The 20,829-nt window shown below is 51.4% G+C and overlaps 10 protein-coding genes across 10 annotated transcripts; 6 read left to right on the top strand and 4 right to left on the bottom strand.

The window, feature by feature from the left end:
• The first annotated feature begins 161 nt into the window (after positions 1-161).
• Positions 162-642, top strand: BKA67DRAFT_553686 (uncharacterized protein). Its single transcript, XM_046101929.1, has one exon. It carries the CDS (start codon positions 285-287, stop codon positions 531-533), a length of 249 nt encoding a protein of 82 aa, XP_045961166.1. The 5' UTR covers positions 162-284; the 3' UTR covers positions 534-642.
• BKA67DRAFT_553684 (acetyl-CoA acetyltransferase) lies at positions 643-2,477 on the top strand. The gene is made up of 2 exons (XM_046101928.1): positions 643-829; positions 948-2,477. The coding sequence occupies exons 1-2, from the start codon at positions 765-767 to the stop codon at positions 2,209-2,211; spliced, it is 1,329 nt and encodes a 442-aa protein (XP_045961165.1). The 5' UTR covers positions 643-764; the 3' UTR covers positions 2,212-2,477.
• Positions 2,478-2,926: 449 nt separating this feature from the next.
• Positions 2,927-7,412, bottom strand: BKA67DRAFT_553680 (uncharacterized protein). Its single transcript, XM_046101927.1, has 3 exons — positions 6,868-7,412; positions 3,202-6,799; positions 2,927-3,150 (listed from the first exon to the last, which is right to left on the bottom strand). The coding sequence occupies exons 1-3, from the start codon at positions 7,074-7,076 to the stop codon at positions 3,106-3,108; spliced, it is 3,852 nt and encodes a 1,283-aa protein (XP_045961164.1). The 5' UTR covers positions 7,077-7,412; the 3' UTR covers positions 2,927-3,105.
• A 303-nt stretch (positions 7,413-7,715) lies between these two features.
• On the top strand, positions 7,716-8,221 carry BKA67DRAFT_532169 (RNA recognition domain-containing protein; the record flags this gene model as incomplete). Its single annotated transcript, XM_046099491.1, has 2 exons — positions 7,716-8,036; positions 8,090-8,221. The coding sequence occupies 2 exons, from the start codon at positions 7,716-7,718 to the stop codon at positions 8,219-8,221; spliced, it is 453 nt and encodes a 150-aa protein (XP_045961163.1).
• Positions 8,222-8,504: 283 nt separating this feature from the next.
• Positions 8,505-8,987, bottom strand: BKA67DRAFT_655229 (uncharacterized protein; the record flags this gene model as incomplete). The annotated part of the gene is made up of 4 exons (XM_046106720.1): positions 8,505-8,641; positions 8,707-8,769; positions 8,901-8,916; positions 8,973-8,987. The coding sequence occupies 4 exons, from the start codon at positions 8,985-8,987 to the stop codon at positions 8,505-8,507; spliced, it is 231 nt and encodes a 76-aa protein (XP_045961162.1).
• A 314-nt stretch (positions 8,988-9,301) lies between these two features.
• On the top strand, positions 9,302-10,259 carry BKA67DRAFT_553672 (cytochrome c oxidase, subunit VIb). Its single transcript, XM_046101926.1, has 3 exons — positions 9,302-9,639; positions 9,830-9,942; positions 10,007-10,259. The coding sequence occupies exons 1-3, from the start codon at positions 9,582-9,584 to the stop codon at positions 10,103-10,105; spliced, it is 270 nt and encodes an 89-aa protein (XP_045961161.1). The 5' UTR covers positions 9,302-9,581; the 3' UTR covers positions 10,106-10,259.
• A 193-nt stretch (positions 10,260-10,452) lies between these two features.
• BKA67DRAFT_553669 (telomere stability and silencing-domain-containing protein) lies at positions 10,453-12,028 on the bottom strand. Its single transcript, XM_046101925.1, has one exon. The coding sequence runs from the start codon at positions 11,719-11,721 to the stop codon at positions 10,912-10,914; it is 810 nt and encodes a 269-aa protein (XP_045961160.1). The 5' UTR covers positions 11,722-12,028; the 3' UTR covers positions 10,453-10,911.
• Positions 12,029-12,367: 339 nt separating this feature from the next.
• BKA67DRAFT_513172 (Plectin/S10 domain-containing protein) lies at positions 12,368-12,826 on the top strand (the record flags this gene model as incomplete). Its single annotated transcript, XM_046097545.1, has 1 exon — positions 12,368-12,826. The coding sequence occupies one exon, from the start codon at positions 12,368-12,370 to the stop codon at positions 12,824-12,826; it is 459 nt and encodes a 152-aa protein (XP_045961159.1).
• Positions 12,827-14,919: 2,093 nt separating this feature from the next.
• On the top strand, positions 14,920-16,648 carry BKA67DRAFT_174791 (NADP-dependent mannitol dehydrogenase). The gene is made up of 4 exons (XM_046095244.1): positions 14,920-15,277; positions 15,400-15,481; positions 15,542-15,641; positions 15,697-16,648. Exons 1-4 carry the CDS (start codon positions 15,240-15,242, stop codon positions 16,524-16,526), a joined length of 1,050 nt encoding a protein of 349 aa, XP_045961158.1. The 5' UTR covers positions 14,920-15,239; the 3' UTR covers positions 16,527-16,648.
• An 842-nt stretch (positions 16,649-17,490) lies between these two features.
• BKA67DRAFT_174887 (short-chain dehydrogenase/reductase-like protein SDR) lies at positions 17,491-18,968 on the bottom strand. Its single transcript, XM_046095245.1, has 4 exons — positions 18,740-18,968; positions 18,280-18,686; positions 18,020-18,119; positions 17,491-17,961 (listed from the first exon to the last, which is right to left on the bottom strand). The coding sequence occupies exons 1-4, from the start codon at positions 18,792-18,794 to the stop codon at positions 17,624-17,626; spliced, it is 900 nt and encodes a 299-aa protein (XP_045961157.1). The 5' UTR covers positions 18,795-18,968; the 3' UTR covers positions 17,491-17,623.
• Positions 18,969-20,829: the final 1,861 nt, after the last annotated feature.

The raw sequence follows: 20,829 nt of genomic DNA, 5'->3' as shown, positions 1-20,829 counted from the left end.
AGAGGAAAAAGTGTCCCAAATTGTCCCGGCTCCAGTGGACGGTACCTGACGGTATAGAGGACAACGTGGGATGGGGCGAGGCCTGTTCAAGGAGCAACCATCTTCAGACAATCAGGATCATGCGGGAGCCTGGTAAGAGGATCAAATGGAAGGCATGAGGATCGGAAGATGGGCAAACCCCCTCTGCGACCGTCCGTCCTCTATCCCTCTACTCTGTATGATCTATCCCACCATTTCGGACACTGCAGCAGCTGTTGCGCTTTGCCCCTCCAACGGTTAACTCAATGCATCAGATTTTGCTTTCTCTGGCTATAATAGCAGTTCCCCCCCGGCGACAAAGTCAATTGATTGAGTTGCTCGGGCCTCAATCGCAAACAGCCACCCGTGGCATTGCTAGTTTTGCACTTGAGAGACACAAGACATATATATACAGTACTTACTGCAGGAAGCTGTACCGCGTCGTTTCGTGCAATCTCGGCCACATTCGCATTCCCCACCGCAAGGTTGCGATTTGTATGTATGTAGCAACCTAAGGTTGGTACTGTACGTGTGTAGTACGTACCTGTGCGATGGCTCACCTGCAAGGGCTCCAGGGGCGGTGAATAGAGGGGCAACGAAGCGATTTTAGGGGACCTTACAACCTCAACATTTTCCTTATTTTCCTTCTGTAAGCCCAAGTAGACCTTGACAAACTAGACACTCTTTCCTTTCCATCCCCGTGAACACTCGTCTTTCATCTCGTGATCTCTTTGTCAGCCTTCAAAATGTCTGGTCTTCCTCCTGTCTACATCGTCTCGGCGGCCCGAACCCCCGTCGGTTCCTTCCTTGGGTAAGTGCGGGCCGTTTCTGTTTACTTATACTTTGGTGCTCGTCAAGTTTGGCGGCAAATGATGCCCAAGCCGTCGTCGTTGCATCTTCCAGGACTGACAGTCATATGATTTGAACAGATCCCTTTCCAGCCTCAGCGCCACTCAGCTTGGTTCTACCGCGATCAAGGGTATGTTCGGCGAGTTGAACCACAACCTCCAGCTTTGCTTACAACCCCTCTTACAGCCGCCGTTGAGCGTGTCCCTGAGATCAAGCCTGAGGATGTCGAGGAAGTCTTCTTCGGCAATGTTCTCTCCGCCAAGTGAGTTAGAATCCACCATCCCCCCAAAAGCCCCTTTGCTGCTCAATGATGCTCACGCCTCCTGCCTCAGCCTGGGTCAGGCCCCTGCCCGACAGTGCGCAATCGGCGCTGGTCTGAAGGACACCGTTGTTTGCACCGGAGTCAACAAGGTCTGCGCCTCCGGCACCAAGGCTATTATCCTCGGTGCCCAGACCATCATCACTGGCAACGCCGATATCGTTGTCGCTGGTGGTACCGAGTCCATGTCCAACGTTCCTCACTACCTCCCCCAGCTGCGAAACGGTGCCAAGTACGGCGATCAGACCATTGTCGACGGTGTGCTGAAGGACGGTCTGACCGATGCCTACAAGAACAAGGAACACATGGGTCTCGCTGCTGAGCTCTGCTCACAAGACCACGGCATCGACCGTGAGGCCCAAGACGCCTATGCTATTGCGACATACAAGCGTGCCCAGAAGGCTACTGAGGACGGTGTCTTCGACACCGAGATCGTCCCGGTCGAGGTCAGCGGTGGCCGGGGAAAGCCCGCCATCAAGATCACCAAGGACGAGGAGGCCACCAAGTTGAACGAGGACAAGCTCAAGAGCGTTCGCCCCGTCTTCAAGCCCCAGGGTGGTACTGTGACGGCCGCCAACGCGGCGCCTCTGAACGATGGCGCCGCCGCTGTTGTGCTCATGTCCGAAAAGAAGGTCAAGGAGCTTGGCATCAAGCCGATCGCCAAGATCCTTGGTTGGGGCGACGCTGCTCGTGAGCCTGAGCGCTTCACCACCGCTCCTGCCCTTGCTATCCCCAAGGCTATCAAGCACGCCGGCATTACTGACAAGGATGTCGACTTCTACGAGATCAACGAGGCCTTCTCCGTCGTTGCCCTCGCCAACATGAAGATCCTGAACCTGTCCCCTGACGTCGTCAACGTTTTCGGTGGAGCCGTCGCTATTGGACACCCTCTCGGCTGTTCTGGAGCCCGTATCGTTGCTACATTGACTACTGTCCTGCGTGAGAAGAAGGCTAAGATTGGTGTCGCTGCTATTTGCAACGGTGGCGGTGGTGCGAGCGCCATCGTCATTGAGAACCTGCAATAGATGCATGGTAGCGAGTCGAGAATATAAGCGTGGGAACTGAGACAGCCGACGGAAAGATATACTACACAGACGGCACAGAATCGCGCGAGCAGCTCACTGTTCCGCGGGGTTTGTACGGAAATTAGAGGTTATAAGAGACCATATGTGCACATGACCTACCCTACTCGAAAAGGGGAGTAGATAATAATGAATGAAAGCACGAGAGCTGATGAGATCAAGTCAAGTCAGTGTCTAATACTCGAATGTGCAAAACGGATTATCCCATGTGTTTTCCAACGCCTGGCATGCCACATTAAGATATAGTTGAGTGTTGTGTTATGGAGCGACAAGTATTTAATTTTGCATGACAAGGACGATTGACTCCTGGTTGACTTCGTCCTGGGCTTTTAAATCTCTGCTCCGACACCAGGGCCTTTCGATTAACTTTTGAAAGTACTAAAACGAAATTATTTTCGTAGACTCGGAGATGGAATCATTAGTGTAAGCGATAGTCCCCCAAAAGTAAAAATAAAAAGATTTCGCGCCTTCGATTTGTTTGTTGCGTGGCTCAGGATCTCTGTCTCATGTCTCTGCACTATACCTAGGCGAACGGGAAAGGAAGGCCATGCCTTGCAACTCTTCGCCAAGTGAGTGGTGATGATAGCGATTTTCAGGGTATGGGTGACTTTCACGAATGGTTGGTATAATTCTGCATGTCACACCTTTTGAAACGCGATTGAACATTCATGACTTCTGGAATTTCAGCTGACATCAAATAAGAAGCAGCGCTTTTCTACATATATTTGCTGACCAATGTGAACCACAAAATCGAGGTAACAACCAACTGCTCTCGTGCTTCATGGCTCACGTGCGAGTGTCTTCTTCTATCTCTAATGCCATCCCCATCTGCGTGTCTTATGACGTTGCCTTGCTCATGGAAATCAATCGCTTGATACCAACCTGTGGCTTTGTTAGCTATCGCTGCTTGGTTTACTTGATAGGGTTACATACCATCCAATTACCGCATTCATCTGTCTTGGCAGTCTGGATTTCGAGCTGTAATCTCTGAGCTTCGGGGAAGTTCTTGCCCTCCAGAGCGTGTGCGAGCTGTGTCAGTTGTTCAATAGTATCGGGCTTCACAAGTTCCTCGTTGTTGAGATGGTCGAAAAGTAGACCTAGACGCTTCTGGGTATCTTTAACTTGTGGTGCAAACGATTGTGGCGCCTTTCCGGCGACACGCTGCATGTCGCGGCTTAGGATATCGACTAATTGCTGAGCACTGGCGGGAACGTGCGAGCGATCTCCAGCAGGGTGCTTCGCCTTCGGCGACGCCGCCGCCTGTGGCGGAGCTGGTGCTGGTGATGCGGCAGCCCGTGGTGGTCCAGCCTTGGGAGGGCCAGCCATAGGGGGTGGCCCAGTTGGAGGTGGTGCTTGCTGTTGAGGTGCTGCAGCGTATGGGGATGCGGCGTACGGGCTCTGGGCAGGCATCGCTTGGGAAGGCGCATAGGGGTTTGGTGGCGGCGGTCGGTTTCCTGGGGGTGGCCCTATGCCTGGTTGCTGAGGCGGTTGACTGACATGCGCTACCGGTGATGGCGCGTACCGGCTGCTGGGTGGTGCAGCAGCTGGAGGTGCCCCATAGGGGGAAGCCGTTCTGGGAACAACATTGCCCATTGGCGGCGGCATACCAAGGCCGCCAGGAGCAGCTTGGGAGGAGGGATGCGGTGCGTATGCATTAGCAGCAGCTGAGCCTGGCCGAGGGGGAGGAGCAAATTGCCCGGCCTGTGGTGGTCCTCCCAAAGGCGACATGACACGTGCGTGAGGAGGTCCTACAGATCCTGCTTTAGGAGGAGGTGGAGGTGGTGTGCCGACACCTCGAGGCGGGCCAGCGGGGCTTTGAGGTGGTCCAGCCTGGGTACCTTGTGCGCCGAAAGGTTGCGTGATAGCAGCTGGAGCAGGTGTCCGTCTTGCTGGCTGAGCCTTCGTCACGAATGGAATGTCGTTCCATTGCCCTTGGTCCTTCTTGATAACCGGGTTGTGGGATGGTGTGCCTGCCCGTGGTGGCGCGCTCAAGTTTTGAGGGGGCGGTACGCCAAAGTTCTGGACTGGCGGAGCATAGCCAGACGGGGCATATCCAGAGGGCTGGAGAGCTGGGCTAGGCTGATAACCCGATGGTGCGTATGGGCTTGCGGCAGGCTGCGATGGCGCGTAGAGGTTGGAGACCTGCGGCGCGGAATAAGGGTTAGGAGCTTGGGGTGCCGCATATGGGGTAGGAGCTTGGGGTGCAGCGTAAGGGTTCGCTGCATGAGTCTGAGCGGCAGGAGAAACGTATGAGTTCAGTGGGGTTGACGCCGGCTGGGCTGTTGCTTGGTACCCAAAGTTGGCAGCTTGGCGAGTAGCTGCCCGCGTGTTGACCGTGGGCTGTTGTGCTTTCTTCTGGGTAGCCAGATTGAGTCGGTTACGTGCTATATCAGCAGCAGGATACGTGCTGGGAAGCAGGTTTAGGTACTTTTGAGCGACGGCCAAGTGTCCGTGGCCCGCCACAATATCAGCATACTCAAGGTACTTGTCATACAATGAGGCCAACTTCCAGTCGGAGCCAAGGCCAGTCTCAGCATCCTGGAATTTGGTGACTTCGCGGAAGATAGAGACCTTCTCGATGAATTGCTGTAATGTTTTGGCATGAATGGAGTACGAGGAGTCGTTGCCCTCCGCCAGACCAGCCTTCTCAGCTTCGTCAAGCTCAGAGATCCAGATGCTTACAACCTTCTCAAGCTTGCGACCAACCAAATAGCAGAATGAAGCATCTTGTCGTGAGCCAGACTCGAAGATGCGATCACCCAAAGCCTCACAAAGATCGGAGAACTCTTCCGGGCTGGCATAAGTGCAGAGTGTGACCATCGTCTCCTTCCAGTCGGCTAAATCGGCATTGTAGACAACATCCCAGAGGTTCTTGACAATGACAGAGCTCAGAAGGCGGAGGTAGCTGGGCATCCCGACCTTTTGGGTGAGATAGGCTGACTGAACCTTGTCAACCAGCTCCTTTCCACCACAGTTAGCAATCATGAAAGCATCAGCCATTCTCTCTTCCTTGAGGCAGATCGCCGTAGCCTTCTCAAAGTGTCCCAGCATCAAAGCCTTGGTAATGGACTTCTCAACTGAAGTATCCCCTTCGGCAAATAGATGGAATGGATTGTCGGTCTTGGCACCCTTGGTCGCGGAGAGCTCAGCCAAGAAGTCGTCGCCTTCATTCTCGGCACCTTCGGAGAAGAACATGGACAGACGGTTCTTCTTGTGGCCCTTCTTCGGGGCAGGCTTGTCTGCCTCTACCTCTGATTTTGGTTCCTTGGTCTCCGACTCCTCAACAGCCCCGTTGGTAGTCTTTTCTTCCTCGACTTGTGAGAAGCCAAGGTAATCGACGATCTGCTTTCGAGGATTGTCGGCAAGCAGGGTCTCTATCACGCTCCATTCTGCCTTCTCCTCCTCGGTTTTCGCTTGCTCCTTGTGCGACTCGCAGATCCCGGCGAGGTTACCTCCTTTCAAGGATTCCTCGAATTTCTCAGTGCCCGAACCGATGTCCGAATCGACCGTGAACTGCTCAATGGTAACCTTAGAAGACCGTTTTAAACCAGGCTGCGCCGTGTTTGGCTTGAAAATGATGAGTTTGCCACCAAATCCGAACGAGGCACCAACTGGTTTCTCAAACCACTTGGGTGCTGCGGTTAGGGAGAAAGTGGCTTCTTGAGGCTGGGTTTGGGCTTGGGTGAAGAAATCCTCGCCATCCAAGTTGCTCTGGGTGCTGGCTTGTACAGCGGCAGGGTTGGTATTTTGGAGAGTCTGAATTGTGATCTTGCCATCAAAGCCGGCGGTGGCCGAGAGATTGGGATTGTGCGGGTTAAAACGAGTCAAGAAAGTCCAGTTCGTAACCTCGGGGAATTCTCCGTAGCGCTCGCCAGTCTGGGGGTTCCAGATCAAGGTGCGGTTGTCCTTGCCGCAAGACAGTAGCAGATCAGCATCCTGCTGGCACCAAGACAGCGACAGGACTCCCTGCTCGTGTCCCTGAAGTGTCCTTTCGGGCGCATTGGAGTTGCGAAGGTCCCACAGCAGAATGTGAGGAGCATTGTCGTCAGGGGTGGCAGTCAGCAGCTTGGTGGAATTGTTCGGATCCCAGGCAATTGCACTGACAGCCTTCCTGTTATTGTTCAAAGTCAATGATGCCTTCTTGGTCTTCAAATCCCAGACTGTGACAAATCCACCACTGCCACCAGTGGCCAAGATGTGAGAGACCTTCCGATTCCATGCCACGCATTCGAGGTCGTCGGATCGAGCGGCGGTGTTGCCGAGGCGGAACGCATTGGAAGGATCGTTGACGTCGTAGATGAAGAGCTCTCCCTTGGCGCCCGCGGTTGCGAGGATCTGAGGCCGCAGAGGATTGAACTGCAGAGACTTGATGGCACCGGTATGCTTGGTGGTGCGGGCGATTAGAGCATCGGACGATCCCTGGATGAGCTTCTCGGCATCCCAAAGGTCAAGTGCTCCGTTTTCGAGGGCGCCAGCAATGATGCCCTGGGCGTAGTCTTCTGTTGGGGGACCCCATGCGATGTCGTAGAACCTGGCGGGGGCAAGTCAGCAGAAGTAAAGTGACGTAACCACGGACAGAGGCAGTCGGCTCGAGCGTACCTCGAGTCTGCAACGATGCTCGCAATGGGCTGGAGTTCCAGTCCTTGATCTTGGTTGTCGAGGTTCAGATCCCAGAGCTCGAGCTTTGTCTCGTCTGAGAAGTCGGCGTCAACAGCGCCAGCTCGTGTGCCAGTAACTAGGAGGGGCTTGGCAGCACCAGGAGACCAGGCAAAGGCCGCCGTGCGCGAGATCTCCCGCAAGCGTACCATGTTGTGTTGTAGTTTGATTGCTTGCGACTAGAGGCAGCCCAGTATTCGAGAGCGGATTGGAGTTGGAGTTGGGGTTCACTTATATCGCTGGGTTTCGAATCTGGAGGGGTTACTTTGCAATGTATCAATCAGGGGTCGTTCAAGCAGGAGTCGACATTGGCCCCTCTAGACCTGCTAGAATAGTCTGTGAAGTCGTGAGAGTGAAGGGCTAGCTTTATACAGCTGGAGGGACAATGGTGTCAAAAATGCCAACTCGGACAAGTTTCTGGATCTAACCAGGGCAGGCGAGGAACAACATTAGTTAGCCACTGTACTTTGATTTAGTCCTCTTTCTCTGAGGGCGGAAGACAGATCGCAGCTCTGAGTTGCCCCTTCTGCCAGTGGCCCCCTAAGCTGTGGCTGACGACCGCATAGAGGCCCGTGCTCCGTCGCCTGGGTATCCTCCCCCACATTGAAAGAAAGTCCGCCGAATTTCTGTGAGGCGGGTGCCATCGGGGGGAGGAGCTGAGCAGCCAACGATGTGTGCTCTCATGCTCTCTCGTACTCAACCAGTGCAAGTTCATGTTCACGTTCAAGTACGGTAACCGACACTCTTGAGACCGACGGATCAAACCAACCCTTCCAGGGTCTTCACCAAACATGACTGACGCAAAGCGGTGGAAGGCAACAGTCTACGTGGGCGGGCTCGCTGGTCTAGTCAACCCATCCAATTTACATGATGCCTTTATCCCCTTCGGTGAAATAGCCGATATATCACTGCCCAAAAATGACAAACCCGATGCGACGGACCTTCATCGTGGCTTTGCGTACGTCGAGTTTGAAGACGAGCAGGACGCAAAGGAAGCAATCGACAACATGGACCAGTCGGAATTCTTTGGCCGGGTCTTGAAGGTTTCTGCTGCCAAAGCACCCAAGAGCGCCGAAGAAGGACTAGGTAGCAAAACAGCAGTCTGGCAACAGGTACATTCGTCTACGCATGACACATGAGACATCTCCACTGACGCACCACATAGGAGAGCTGGTTGGCAGAACACGCCGTGGGCGAGGAGGACAGAATGGCAACTACGGGGACTGATGATGATCGGCCGGAGGACCCAATGCAGGGCCTGGAAGGGTTGGATGTTGCAGGACCCAGGCCGGAGTGAAGACCACGAGGCGCTTGTTTGGGGGGTTTATTTTCACTCGCATAGCGACGGCGTTGGCTACTGATGGAACGGAAGGAAATATTGGACCTGGGCGGCAGGCGCTTGAGACTTTCTGTAGCATGCTTGATTTCCCCTATTTCTCAACCACCTGCATACTGCAGGTCACTAGAATGTACAATGCTGTGATCCTTCTTGGGGAAAACATGAAAGGAAAGAATAAGGAAAAAAAGACAGACAACAGCCTCGTCATCCGCTCATCCTCAACATCCTTAACATGGAACATCTAGTGGTGCTCTTCAGTGCCAGCAGCAGCGGAGTCGGCTGCGCGGTTTTGTCGCTTGAGGCGCATGGTCTTGTCGACCCAGAACTTGCGCATGCTCGAGTAGCCGGCGGCGAAGACAGCGAATCCGACGACAACACCTGTATTAATAGTAAGCAAAAGGACTCGCCGCACAATCTCTGTGAGGGGGGCGTAGAATGCTCACCGAGAGGAATCAACTCGGCCGGGATCTTTCGGAGCTTTCGCAGACGCTGGGAGACGGTGTGGCCTATGGCGGGCGGGTTAATGTTTGCTCATGTCCCAATTGATTCAACTGTTCCCATGGCTATCTCGAGATAACCCCGATGGTGTTCGGAGCTTCACGATTGGGGCTCGGACGACTATGGCTCGATGACATACCAGCTTGGTCTTCGGTCTGGTCAAAGGGCGTTAGTACGTCATTTAAAGCTCGGTATCTACGAGGAAACCCACAGGAGGAGCACGCATCATGCGTCTCGTAGGCTGCATTCTCATAATCTGAGAGGGGTACATAATGGGCGTTGTTTTTGTTGTTTTGTTTGGGTAGAGGGGAGATTGGTCGGCAATGCGAAGCTGTTTGTCGTTGACACTTTCGGACGTCTTGGGGATGGATTCTCTAACCAAGCCAGCGAAAATGAGCCAGTTGCGAATAAGTTAATGGGTCGACTTGGAGCTCGGCTGCTGGGGACGGGCCAATCAGACCGAGCACAGACGGCCCACGCCGTGACAAAAAAGCCTTTGGCTCACCTAGCCTCTAGCCTCTAGCCTCTAGCCTCTCACTGCGTTTGAACAATAGGATTCTGCAAGCCTCAGGCACTCGCTTTCTGCCTCTCTCTGCCTCTCTGCCTCTGCGGCTCGTGCTTGGTGCTCGTGCTTGTTGCGCCTGTGCTTTTGTGCCCAGTGCTTTGTGCCTGCTCTCGCTCACCCGCTCGCCCTCCCGCCAATCGAACGATTCCGACTACCAAGCTACTCAGAGAATCATAGACCTCATCATCTCAAACTCCTTGCCATTGAGCACCCTCGACGCTTTCCCCTACGTAAAGAAGCTCAAAACCCGCCAAAATGTCTGACGACGATCGCGAAACGAAGCCCTTCAAGTTCGTCACTGGTGAGTTGACCTGTTAAAACCTACCTGTAAAAAGGCTCATTCGGGCTTTCCTTTTGTGCTAACTCGCCATTTCTATTCTAGCCGGTAAGAAAGCCTCCCACCCACTCACCCCAGCCATGCCATCCCTCGCGATGCCGTCCCTCGCCATTCTCGATGCGGTGCAATCATGAAAACTCTTTGGGTTTCTGACTTATCCAACTAGGTGTCGATGCTCGATTCCCCAACCAGAACCAGACCAAGCACTGCTGGCAAAACTACGTTGACTACCACAAGTGCATCAACGCCAAGGGCGAGGACTTCGCCCCTTGCCGCCAGGTACGATTTGATCTTCTATCTCCGACTCGTCTAGGGAGCCTATCCTTTTTTAACACTTGACCAGTTCTTCCTTGCCTACCGATCCCTCTGCCCTAGCGGATGGTACCAGCGATGGGACGACCAGCGTGAGGCCGGCAACTTCCCGGCCAAGTTGGACGCATAGGTGCATGCCATGAACGGACAGGTGGCCCTTGTATAGAATGGAGGAGGCTGCACCGACCAAGAGGACTGCTGGCTTGTGCTAGGATGTATCATAGATTCCCTTTGGTCAGACCAGTACAGAGCATCGACCTGTCGAATCAACATTTTTAACATGATATCGTCCCAAGATTCAAGCATTTTTCGGTTTCTGTTTCTGCTGAATTCATGCAAGTCATTAGGGCCAATTGGAACACACATGATGATATTGATAAAGGTCAAGCAACGGATAGCCGGCGTACACCGGAATTCCTACAGCCAAACTGAGCTCATGTCGAGTCAAACACGGGTCACCTGAGCAAATCCAATTGCTTTTCGCTTAAAAACTATAGCCTTTGGACCATATATTGGATTGTTTAATGCCTATTCGTAACCGATCAGGATACAGAGATCAGCTTGGTATAAGTTACTAAGGATATCGTCATGATAAGAGAAGCCTTATGCCGCGTGGGAAATCCATGGCAGAGTTAACAACAACACAAGGCCGCGTGCATAGCACCCATCCCCTTTTTATTTTCATTTCTCCTTCTCCTTCTTCTTCTTCTTCTCCTTCTTCTTCTTCTTTCGAATAACTCAAAGTCCGACTATGGGATGATGAAAGGCTATCGTTGTGTGTTAGCACAACCGTGCCTGTGTCGCCACAACTCCGGGCGGGAAACTTGGCTGAGCAAGCTATATATCAAAGCATCGAGGGTCCTCAAAAGGTACAAATACAGTGGAAACAATTCGCTGGACCCCTAAAAACGCCTTGCCATGCCTTTTTGTGATAAATTACTCCTCGTCGCTCGAGCTCATGAACTCGTCATCGTCGTCAAAGCCGGTAAACGTTCGTGCTGCTGGCTGCTTGCCTTTCGCTGGAGCTGGTGGCGAAACTGATTTTGAACTCGAGCCTGCTGTTGCCCCCTCCTCCTCGGATGAGCTGTCCCTGATGACGAGGTTGTCCGGATACTTGCCCGACTTGATGGCGGCCAAGACGGCATCTCGTGTCCTCTCGCCGGCCTCTTCCTTATCCTCTACCCATTTGCCATCCAATCTGCCCTTTGTGCTATTCTTTATTTCATGTTCTTTCTGATCTGCAGCCTCAACAACCTGTTGCCATCGTTCTCTGCGCTTCTGTTTCTCTTTTTGTTCCATGTCGGGCTTGATCGCAAGGTACTCTGCCAGTGCCTTGGCTTCGTTGACTGTGCGCAACCGCCGCCCGTCGAGATTCCTGCTCGAGTCGTTCTCGTGCCCGGTCTTCTTCTTCCGCGATGACATGCGACCACCTGCAGCACGCAGCTGGGAGCCGAAACCTCCCTTGCCACCACAAAGCGGCGCAGAGAGTCGCAGGGAGACGAAGTCATCCTTGTCCGATAGTCCACACACGGTGGAAATTGGGGTCGATAGTGGGAAGCGAGAGGGTAGTATCTGTTTATTTGAAGTCGTCGTAAGAACGAGACGGTGCTGCCTTGGGTCCGCCGGCAAGCGATCTCTGATATGATCCGCCACATCCTCTAGGGTAGCTGTTGAGGGAACGGGAAATGAGAGACTCGAAGGTCCAAGACCAGCAATACTGCTGACGAAGATATTGATTTTGTCCATGCTGACTCGATGCCGGGCGCATGGGGAGGAGAATCAAGATGGAGTGTTCTGTCAAGGACAGCAAGGCAACGGTGGCGATCAAAGCGAGTTGAATGTTGAAGAAATCGGAGATGGGTGAGCCCTCGAGACCCTGATGCTTTGCGGGTACAGGAAAGAACAAACCGTATCACCAATCCAAAAAAAACCAATAACAGACTCTGATCCTTTATTCCCGACGTTTCAGTGATTCAAGTAATGCAAGAGCGCATCCAGAAGACCAAAAGTCGCAAACCATCAACATTCACTTCACTCCGAGCAAGCAGGTTGCAGGCAGGGACGGGAAAGCGGGAAGCGGGAAAGCGGAAGGCCGATAAGATTGAGAGTCTTGCCCCACCTTGGTCACCAGCCACATCTGCAGTTCGAGACCCCAAACCAAGACCCGCATTCGTAGCGCTCGGATCCCCTATCAAGGTGCTAAGCCACTTTCTATCTCCCCAGGCCCTATCGGTTCGATTGGTCCGCTAATTTTTGCGCACACAGGTTTAACACTTCTAGGAAATTCCCCTCGCGATTGCAACTTGCAAAAAAGCGTTCAGCAGCGGATCGCCAATATCAAACACCACAACTACGACGTCTCGACAATTCGCCAGACGGACCGACCGCCAAGATGCTTATCCCCAAGGCCGACAGAAAGACCATCCACGAGGCTCTGTTCCGTGAGGGCGTCCTCGTGGCTCCCAAGGACTACAACCTCCCCAAGCACCCCGAGCTCGATGTCAAGAACCTCTTTGTCATCAAGGCTCTCCAGTCCTTGACCAGCCGCGGCTACGTCAAGACTCAGTTCTCCTGGCAGTGGTACTACTACACCCTCACCCCCGAGGGTCTCGACTACCTCCGAGAGTGGCTTCACCTTCCCGCCGAGATCGTCCCTGCTACCCACATCAAGCAGCAGAAGTCGCACGTTCCTCCCCGAGGCATGCTGGGCGGTGAGGGTGAGCGCGAGCGCCGTCCTTTCGGCCGTGGCCGTGGTGAGGGTCGTGAGGGTCGCGAGGGCGGTTACCGCCGCCGTGACGCTGGTGAGGGCAAGGAGGGTGGTGCTCCTGGTGAATTCAACCCTCAATTGTGAGTGGCTACCTTTTCCTCTTTCAATCCGAGAACTGTGATGAAATGCTGACTCTCCAAAAGCCGTGGTGGATTCGGTCGTGGCCGTGGTGCCGCTCCCCCTTCGTAAAGGAGCTAATCTCGCCCAATACTCAATGGAAACTCCTTCGACGCATATGGCAGTAGGCCCATGAAATTGGGGTGGAACCGACATGTACACAAGGGACAATGGAGGGCACCTGCATGGTCAAATCTTCTGCTCGCATGATAGAACTCGTGGGGGAAAACTCGGATGCACTGGTGGAGTTATAGGGTTCATGTGAAATCCTCGGAACCGTTCACTGCGAATAAGGGTCATTGCTTTTGACGTCACAAAGAATTGACTTGGTCTCACGATTTACATGTGAAACGACTGCATAAAACATCTCCGAACGGTTATCTTGATTGAAGTGACATGTTGCGACCCGCGGAGTTCCAGTAACTTTGGAAAGCCTTGATCCTACAGAGAGGTGTCTTTTCAGTTGCACCTGTATAACAGCAAACGGGCCAGCCATCTGATCCTCTGTCTAAATGTCCAGAAGCACTACATTACAAGTCATCTGTATATCAATCACAAACCACCAACTGGGCCTTACCATCAATTATAATGAGGGAAATATGGCAGTCTCCGAAGGGAACCAAGGGCTTATCGCTGCAATAACTGCTCTTTTTGTATAAGACAAGTCGACTTGTACCTGTCACCCGATCTAGTCCCACAATTGTTCGGTTTGTCTTCTGCACCGGAGTTGGGGAAGCATCCCCGATCTAGGGGCGGTGGTGGAAACGGATGTATAAATCAAATGCACAAGCGATTCGGTACCTCAGCTGCGATAGACGGCGGGTCATTTGCCCATACAAATGAATCGTATTCGTCTTCTGCCTCATTTGACGGCATTGACAACCACAACAGCTTTGGGAATTGATTCTGCACAGTAATCTAGCATATCTTTCCATAATCGATTCGTCTGGCTCCGATGATCTCGGATAACGCTCGTAAATCCATGGTTGCCAGGTCAGACAGATGTCTGATAGTACGTGATGATACAATTATACCCATGGCCGTCCTGAAGTTTTTCAACTCCAGCACCATTCACAAAATATGCTGTGTTACGTGGGCTAGGAGTAAACTAACATGCCATCGAACGACGACGTTCACCTGGGGTTGTAAATAAGTTGGAATGGGTACGATTGTGGCCACAAATGCTTCACAGGCCCAATCAATCTTAGTGAATCAGGACATGCGTTGGCTGCTTAGTTTTGCACTTGCATATGTAACTGTAAACGTTTCTGGGGTACTGAACAGAAGCCTGGTGTCCACAATAATAAACCCGAAAGAAAAGAGAGAGAGCAACTGGTGATTATAGTTACAATTTGAATTGAGTCTAACGAACCAAATCAAAGTCTCTTTTTGGGTAAATTTGATGGTGTAATTTGAGAGCGTAAAACTTGGATAATAATACCTTTCGAGCATTACCTCCTTATTCTTCATTAAGTTATTCTTGTCCTAATGTTGTGGAGCTGGCAGTAAATTCCTCGATGTGGTTGCTTTGGGGGTTTAATAGTGCGGGCACCAGGACGCTTCCCAACGAGCTTGGAGCCTCGAAAATACATATACTCTGCTCTTCAAATCGAACATCACGATGCACTGGATGCTTAATTTTTAATACCTCTCAACAACCCACCATTAAGAGACCATCGTTGTTGGACTCCAGTCTAGATTCATATAAGGACCGACTTAGACCGTGCTATGGGGCCTGATCATTCTGCGAGATGACGATGACGCCCTTTCTTAGGATCTTCAGAATCGCCCTACTCTTGCTCTCAAGCTGAGAACAGCGCGTCAAGCCGAACACTAGTGGGGGCAGCGTGGGTTTTTCTCACTGATTCTATGGGCCCGCGGACATGCATGGTGACCGCATATAAACCCCACAGCGGGGAACTGAAGGGGGAACTGAAGCTGACTGCCCCTCCTGAGCTGTGTCAAAACCAACAATCCAGCGTGGGCAGTCAATGCCGCGAAAAACTACGCGCTACAGGATGCTCGTATGCAGGTGTGCCTAGAAACCATTGGCAAACAATGGGCGGTGATTATTCGAGACTAGACTAAAGACAAATGCCAATTGAGGAGGTGGGCATGGATTCTCTGCTGAGATTTTTCTGTGTCACCAATATCTAACAAGTCTCGACCCAGCCCCAAGTTGCATGTAGTCAAGAACTCTCCAAGCCTTCTCCATATAAGTTTAAGCCAGAATTCGAGTTGATCGCCGAAACTTGACTTGTTTTCTCTTCATTCTTATCATCAATACCCAACTGATACCTACTCTTGCTCCATTGAGCTTTGTGATACCCCGCACCTAATCCTACAACATACCTATTATACCCAATACTCACTATTCAAGATGGCTGCTGAACTCCCCAAGACCATGAAGGCTCTCAGGTACGCCTCCTGTCTGTGAAATCCCATGGTGTGATTCGTAAACTGGAACCAACCTCAGCCCATGGCCACTGAGGCTGACTCAATCTCGGAGACAGATGAGCTGACCTTCCATGCCTTACCAGATATGAGAAGCCCGAGGACTGGAGCATCGTCGAGGTGCCCCTGCCCAAGATCCGCGCTGGTGATGTCTTGATCAAGGTTAAGGTATGTATCCTCAACGAATGACTTAATTGCTTGCTCATCTCTAACATGTCGTCCTACCAGGCTTGCGGTGTTTGCGGAACCGATCTTCACATCCACGAGGGCGAGTTCATCGCCAAGTTTCCTCTCATCCCCGGTCATGAAACAATTGGTGTTGTTGTTGGTAAGAGAAATCAATTGGACGTGGACTCTATACTGGAGACTGACATGATTAATAGACATGGCACCTGATGTGAAGGGCTTCAAGATCGGTGACCGTGTCGCCGCTGACAACTCCGAACTTTGTGGCCACTGCTTCTACTGCCGTAGAGGCGAGGCTCTGCTTTGCGAGGACTTCTCTGCCCATGGTGTCCTGAACTTGGACGGCGGTTTCGCTGAATACTGCAACTATCCTCAGGGCAAGCTTTTCAAGATCCACAACATCAGCGACGTTGATGCCACCCTCATCGAGCCTGCTTCTTGCGCCATGCACGGTCTCGAGAAGATCGCCCCCAAGGCCGGTTCTCACGCTCTATTGATCGGTGCTGGTCCCACTGGTCTTATGATGGCCCAGTTCTTGAAGAACTCTGGTGTCTCTCAGTTGACTATCGCCGCGCCTGAAGGTACCAAGATGGATTTGGCCAAGAGCCTCGATGCTGCCGACACCTACATTTCTCTGTCCCGAAAGGACTCTGCTCCTCAGTGGGAGCAACTGAAGAAGGACAACCCTTACGGTTTCGACATCGTCGTTGAGGCATCCGGAAGCTCCAAGGTCCTCGAGGACGCTATCAACTATGTCCGTCGTGGAGGCAAGCTTGTCTGCTATGGTGTTTACCCTAGCTCTGCTCGTGTCTCGTGGGCTCCTTCCAAGATCTTCGGTGATGAGATCACCATCATTGGTTCCTTCTCTGAGACCTTCATGTTCCCCGCCACTGTCGACTACCTCGACAGCGGAAAGATCAAGACCAAGGGTATTGTCAACAAGACCTTCAAGTTGGAGCAATGGGGCGAGGCTCTCGAGAGCATCCGAAACAAGTCCGCCATCAAGGCTGCTATTGTCTTTGACTAGATGTGGCACATCTTGTATAGAGGAGGAACACCGAATAGACGGGAAGTTCAAGTCTCTAGATCTTTATGACGATATGAAATCATGTTACAGGGCTAGTCAAATGTATGGTCTAGGTCCTTCTAATTGGACGGTAAAAAGCGAAATTATATGCACATACATCAGCGATCACCTATAAAAGAGGGTTTATCTTGGTTTATATACTTTGCCTCGTGCGGGTGCCATCAAGGTACGACGTGTGCGCGATATGTCCACGCCCCGCACTTGCCAACAAGGTGCCCCCAATTGGTACGGAAGCACAATTTGCGGCTCTTCTGACGGCATGCGCCAACGCTCAATGGAGCAGCCTCGAATGAGGTGCTCGAATGTATGCAAATAGACGTCATCGGGTGTCACGAATACTGATATCCGTCAGACGTTCCCCATAATGTGTAGGGGTGTGGATACTACGACAACTACACCAGTGTACCTATGTTCAAGATGCAACACACCGGAAACCGAATTTCAGACATTGTCGAGCGTGGTACATACTGTGGAAGATGCCAAAAACCGTAGTAACAGGGTTCAGTTCAGATATTGGTCATTAATTCGCTAAGCTTCTCATCAACGAGGTAAGTTTCTCCCTCGACGCATTTACCGAACAGCCTACCACTTCACAGGCGTCCCGCTGGTAACGACATGAAGCTCTATGATGTCGCGTAGATGTGGACCAAGGTCTCAAGCGGCAGTGCTTGTCCTGCAGAAAGTCTCCACTCGAAGGCAAGGAGTTGCATTCGTAGACAAAGGGACGGCCAAGTCTCCCCGCAATGGGTATACTTGACGTCCTACAAGACATCTTCACATCCCAGGCCCAACTAATTACTGATGATCGGAACCGTTTCAGATATATATTGTTGTCTGTGTCTTTACCCCTTTAAAGTAAAAAGCGCGATACGATTGTGAGGAGGTTGATTTAGATGATCAGTATATCGTTATCACGTTTTTTGACCCTGAATCTGCCTGTAGCCGGCTAGGATTACCAGCGACGACTTAGACATTCAAACTTTTCAGCTCACGAAGCGTTTGAGAATCTGCTGGTGGCTGAGATGCCCCTGTTAAATTCATGAACGGCGATTTACACCATTACTGAACTCCTTCAATTCCTCAAAGTCCACCTTACATTTCTCCAGATCGGCCATAATCGCGCTCCACGAGTCAGACCCAAGGGGTAATCTAATAGGGATCCGCTGGCCCCGACTTACGAGTTGATAGATTGCCGTAGAAATTTGGTCCGCGCCTACCCAACCATCTCTGCTTTTCGGGTCCTCCATATATGCTATGACTGCATTATTAGGGTACGCAGGGTTTGAGTATGCAGGATGACGCTCAGCCATGTACTTGAGCGAAGAGCTGGCGTAGTTGGTCTTAACACCACCGGGTTCAATATTGCATAGATGAACTACAAGGGCAATATTAGCAAACAGATATTTCTCATGTGTTATGTCTGATTGGCGTACTGTTCCACTCGATTGGAAGCTCTTTCGCCACCGCCTCCGTCCAGCCTTCCATCGCAAACTTGCTTGCGTGATAGAATGAAGCAGCTGGATATCCCATCCACTGTCGTATTCGGAGTTAGCAATTACTTCTGTTTGGTTTGTCGAGGGGGTCTCAGGAGTATTGTGAAGTATCCATAAAGAACTATATGCCTTCAATAAGCAGATTGCGCTCCATGGACATGCTAAAAAGGGTAAAAAGAAATTTCCCGAAATTTGCTTACGCCACCCATGGAGCTGATGTTCAATATAACGCCGCCCTGCTTCCCGGTCTTTGGATTCTCGTCTCTCATAATGCCCATAGCACGTTTTGAGACGTCTACCATCCCCCAGAAGTTGGTGTCCATGAGAGCTCGCGACTCCTTGTCGCCCGCGGATTCAGTGTCGCCGACCAGGGCGTAGCCGGCGTTGTTCACGACCACGTCGATACGACCAAATTTCGAGACCGCGGCACCAAGGGCGTCGTCGATGGCAGACGCCGAAGTTACGTCTAGCGCCAGCTTGAGCACATTGGCGTTGTCTGGAATATCAGCCAGGGATGATGGCTTGCGAGCGGTTGTGACTACTCTATTTGGTGTTTTGGCGATAGCCTGTGCCAACGCGAGGCCGATGCCGGAGGAACATCCCGTGACTTTATGTGTTCAGTTGGCCATTCTAGCAATGCGTTGGCAGAAAGCAACTCACTGAACCAAACGGCATCGCTAGGAAGATTGTACGGTATTGTATTTGCTTTATCCATTGTGTGCAGGATGCCAGTAACGAGGATGTTTTGGGAGCATATACACGTTTTATTACGACGTCACCGGAATTAGAACCTTTTTTATAGCCAGACACTGACGGTCACAGCCTCCAGAGCCCGGGCTTTATCGTTGAGATACTCCTAGCGAGATTGAGCTCTAGCTTGAACTTTCGCTATCATATGGAGGCCTAGTATTGGTGAACTTGCCATTCTATGCTTCATCCTGTTGCGGGGCAGGAGTTATAAACGTCTTATAGTCGTTAACTCCTCGTCCCGACGCTAAGTCCGTTTATGTCCGATGCCCTCTGGGTCAGTCATAGACAGAGAAATTCACAAGGTTCTTTAGTGCTAACTAATCGCGGCGGCCTTATTGATTTTGCGGGTGCAGTTGACACAGGTGAGTCGCAGGAGTTGGGAGCGGGCGCTGCCGGTGAAGTCGGGGACACCGACCCTGCCACGACCTAAGCAGAATATACGTCTCAAAATCACGACTCGGGATGAAGGCAAGCAGAGCTGGACTGTCATATTAGAAAAGAGCAACGTCTATCGTTGTGACTATGATGGCCTACCCAATCCCTTGTCATGATGTTACTTTTCAATCTGAAGCATCTACAGATCCGTGGTATATCTGGAGGGTGTTCGTATGGTATCAGTGGAAGGCTATTACCAATCAACTGTAACATGTATATATGTACTTTTGTATCAACCACTTGCCCTGAGCATCCACCCGCTTGATCGCGACATTTCTTGATGGGATATTTCGCAGACTAAATTTGGTAATTCTTTATTTCAGACCGAGAATTCGGATGTTACTATAAACAGGCGCTTTTGATGTGTTTGTGAAAGTCCTGGTCGCGCATACATCTTTCTAAATATGCCATCGTCTGCCATTCGATTTATTGACTATTCGCCGGGTTCGGATGTTTCCAGGAATGCCTCCATAGTCCCTGCTACATGGCTGCAATCAAGCATCATGGCTAACCTATACGTGCGTCTGATCCATACAAATTCTCAGAAAGCGTTATGTGTTAGTAATAATGCTTTATTGGAATGTATCACTTATGCTCAAACAAGTTTCTACTAGGGCTTTGGCCACGTCGCATAATTGCCCAAGTACTGAGCCACGTCAATGCTATGATGATCGGCACTCCGACTCCCACACCAATGCCGACTCCTAGCTTTCACTTATAATACAAAGCCTATGTCACATAGTGTCAGTTGTTTCCCCCATGAAACGATTCTCGATCTGGCATAACACACGACCATACTCGAATATGGAATGATTTAGATAACAAACCTTGCATGTTTTGCTTTCTGCAGTCTCTATGAACTGCCTTACCCAACTATCCTGAACAGTGAATTGCTGCGAGGAAGAGATAACATTGCGTGCACCTCAGACCTCTGGCTGAGATATACTGACGATATTGACGATGTCCGAGTCTGCCAGTCCTTTTGCTGCGTCGCCTGTTAAGTTCGGGGCCAGCTGATTCGGGAATTGGTTGAAGACATCGTCAGGCGTGAAAAGACAGAAGGAATCCGTCATATCTACAGAGGCCAAGCAAGTCAGTACATGGCCTACATATGACCTGCGTCTTATATTATTAGTAGATTTGCTTTCCTAGTTTCCGTACTGATTCCCCACTTTGCGCCAACGGTGGTTGAATCACTTCCGCCGTCGAAGGACCACTGTATGAGCACTAGGTATCTAGGGTCTGCGTTGTCCCATGTGATATTGTATGTACTGCTCGTGAGAAGCAGTGCCGGATTGGAGGGCGTTCCACGATCAAATTAAGGATAAGCATTTTCGGGGTATGAGCATCCTTCCTGCCCAGGGTCGACTGATGAGCTGGTCGCGCACCAGATAAGAGACGTCAAGCACAGAAGCCCGTTGCACTCGCGCTTGGTAGCATCGTAGGCTAGTACACAACAGCTAGAAGTGAACGCCGTAATGAGTGAGGCTGCCACAAACAAAGTGGATGCGCGATAATTCAAAATCATGTTAATGGTCAAAGGTGATATTCTTCGAACTTTCAAT

The sequence above is a fragment of the Truncatella angustata genome (genome assembly GCF_020726525.1).
Source record: "Truncatella angustata strain MPI-SDFR-AT-0073 chromosome Unknown BKA67scaffold_2, whole genome shotgun sequence".
NCBI classification, from domain to species: Eukaryota; Fungi; Ascomycota; class Sordariomycetes; order Amphisphaeriales; family Sporocadaceae; genus Truncatella; species Truncatella angustata.
This window is presented reverse-complemented; position numbering and strand designations above follow the sequence as displayed.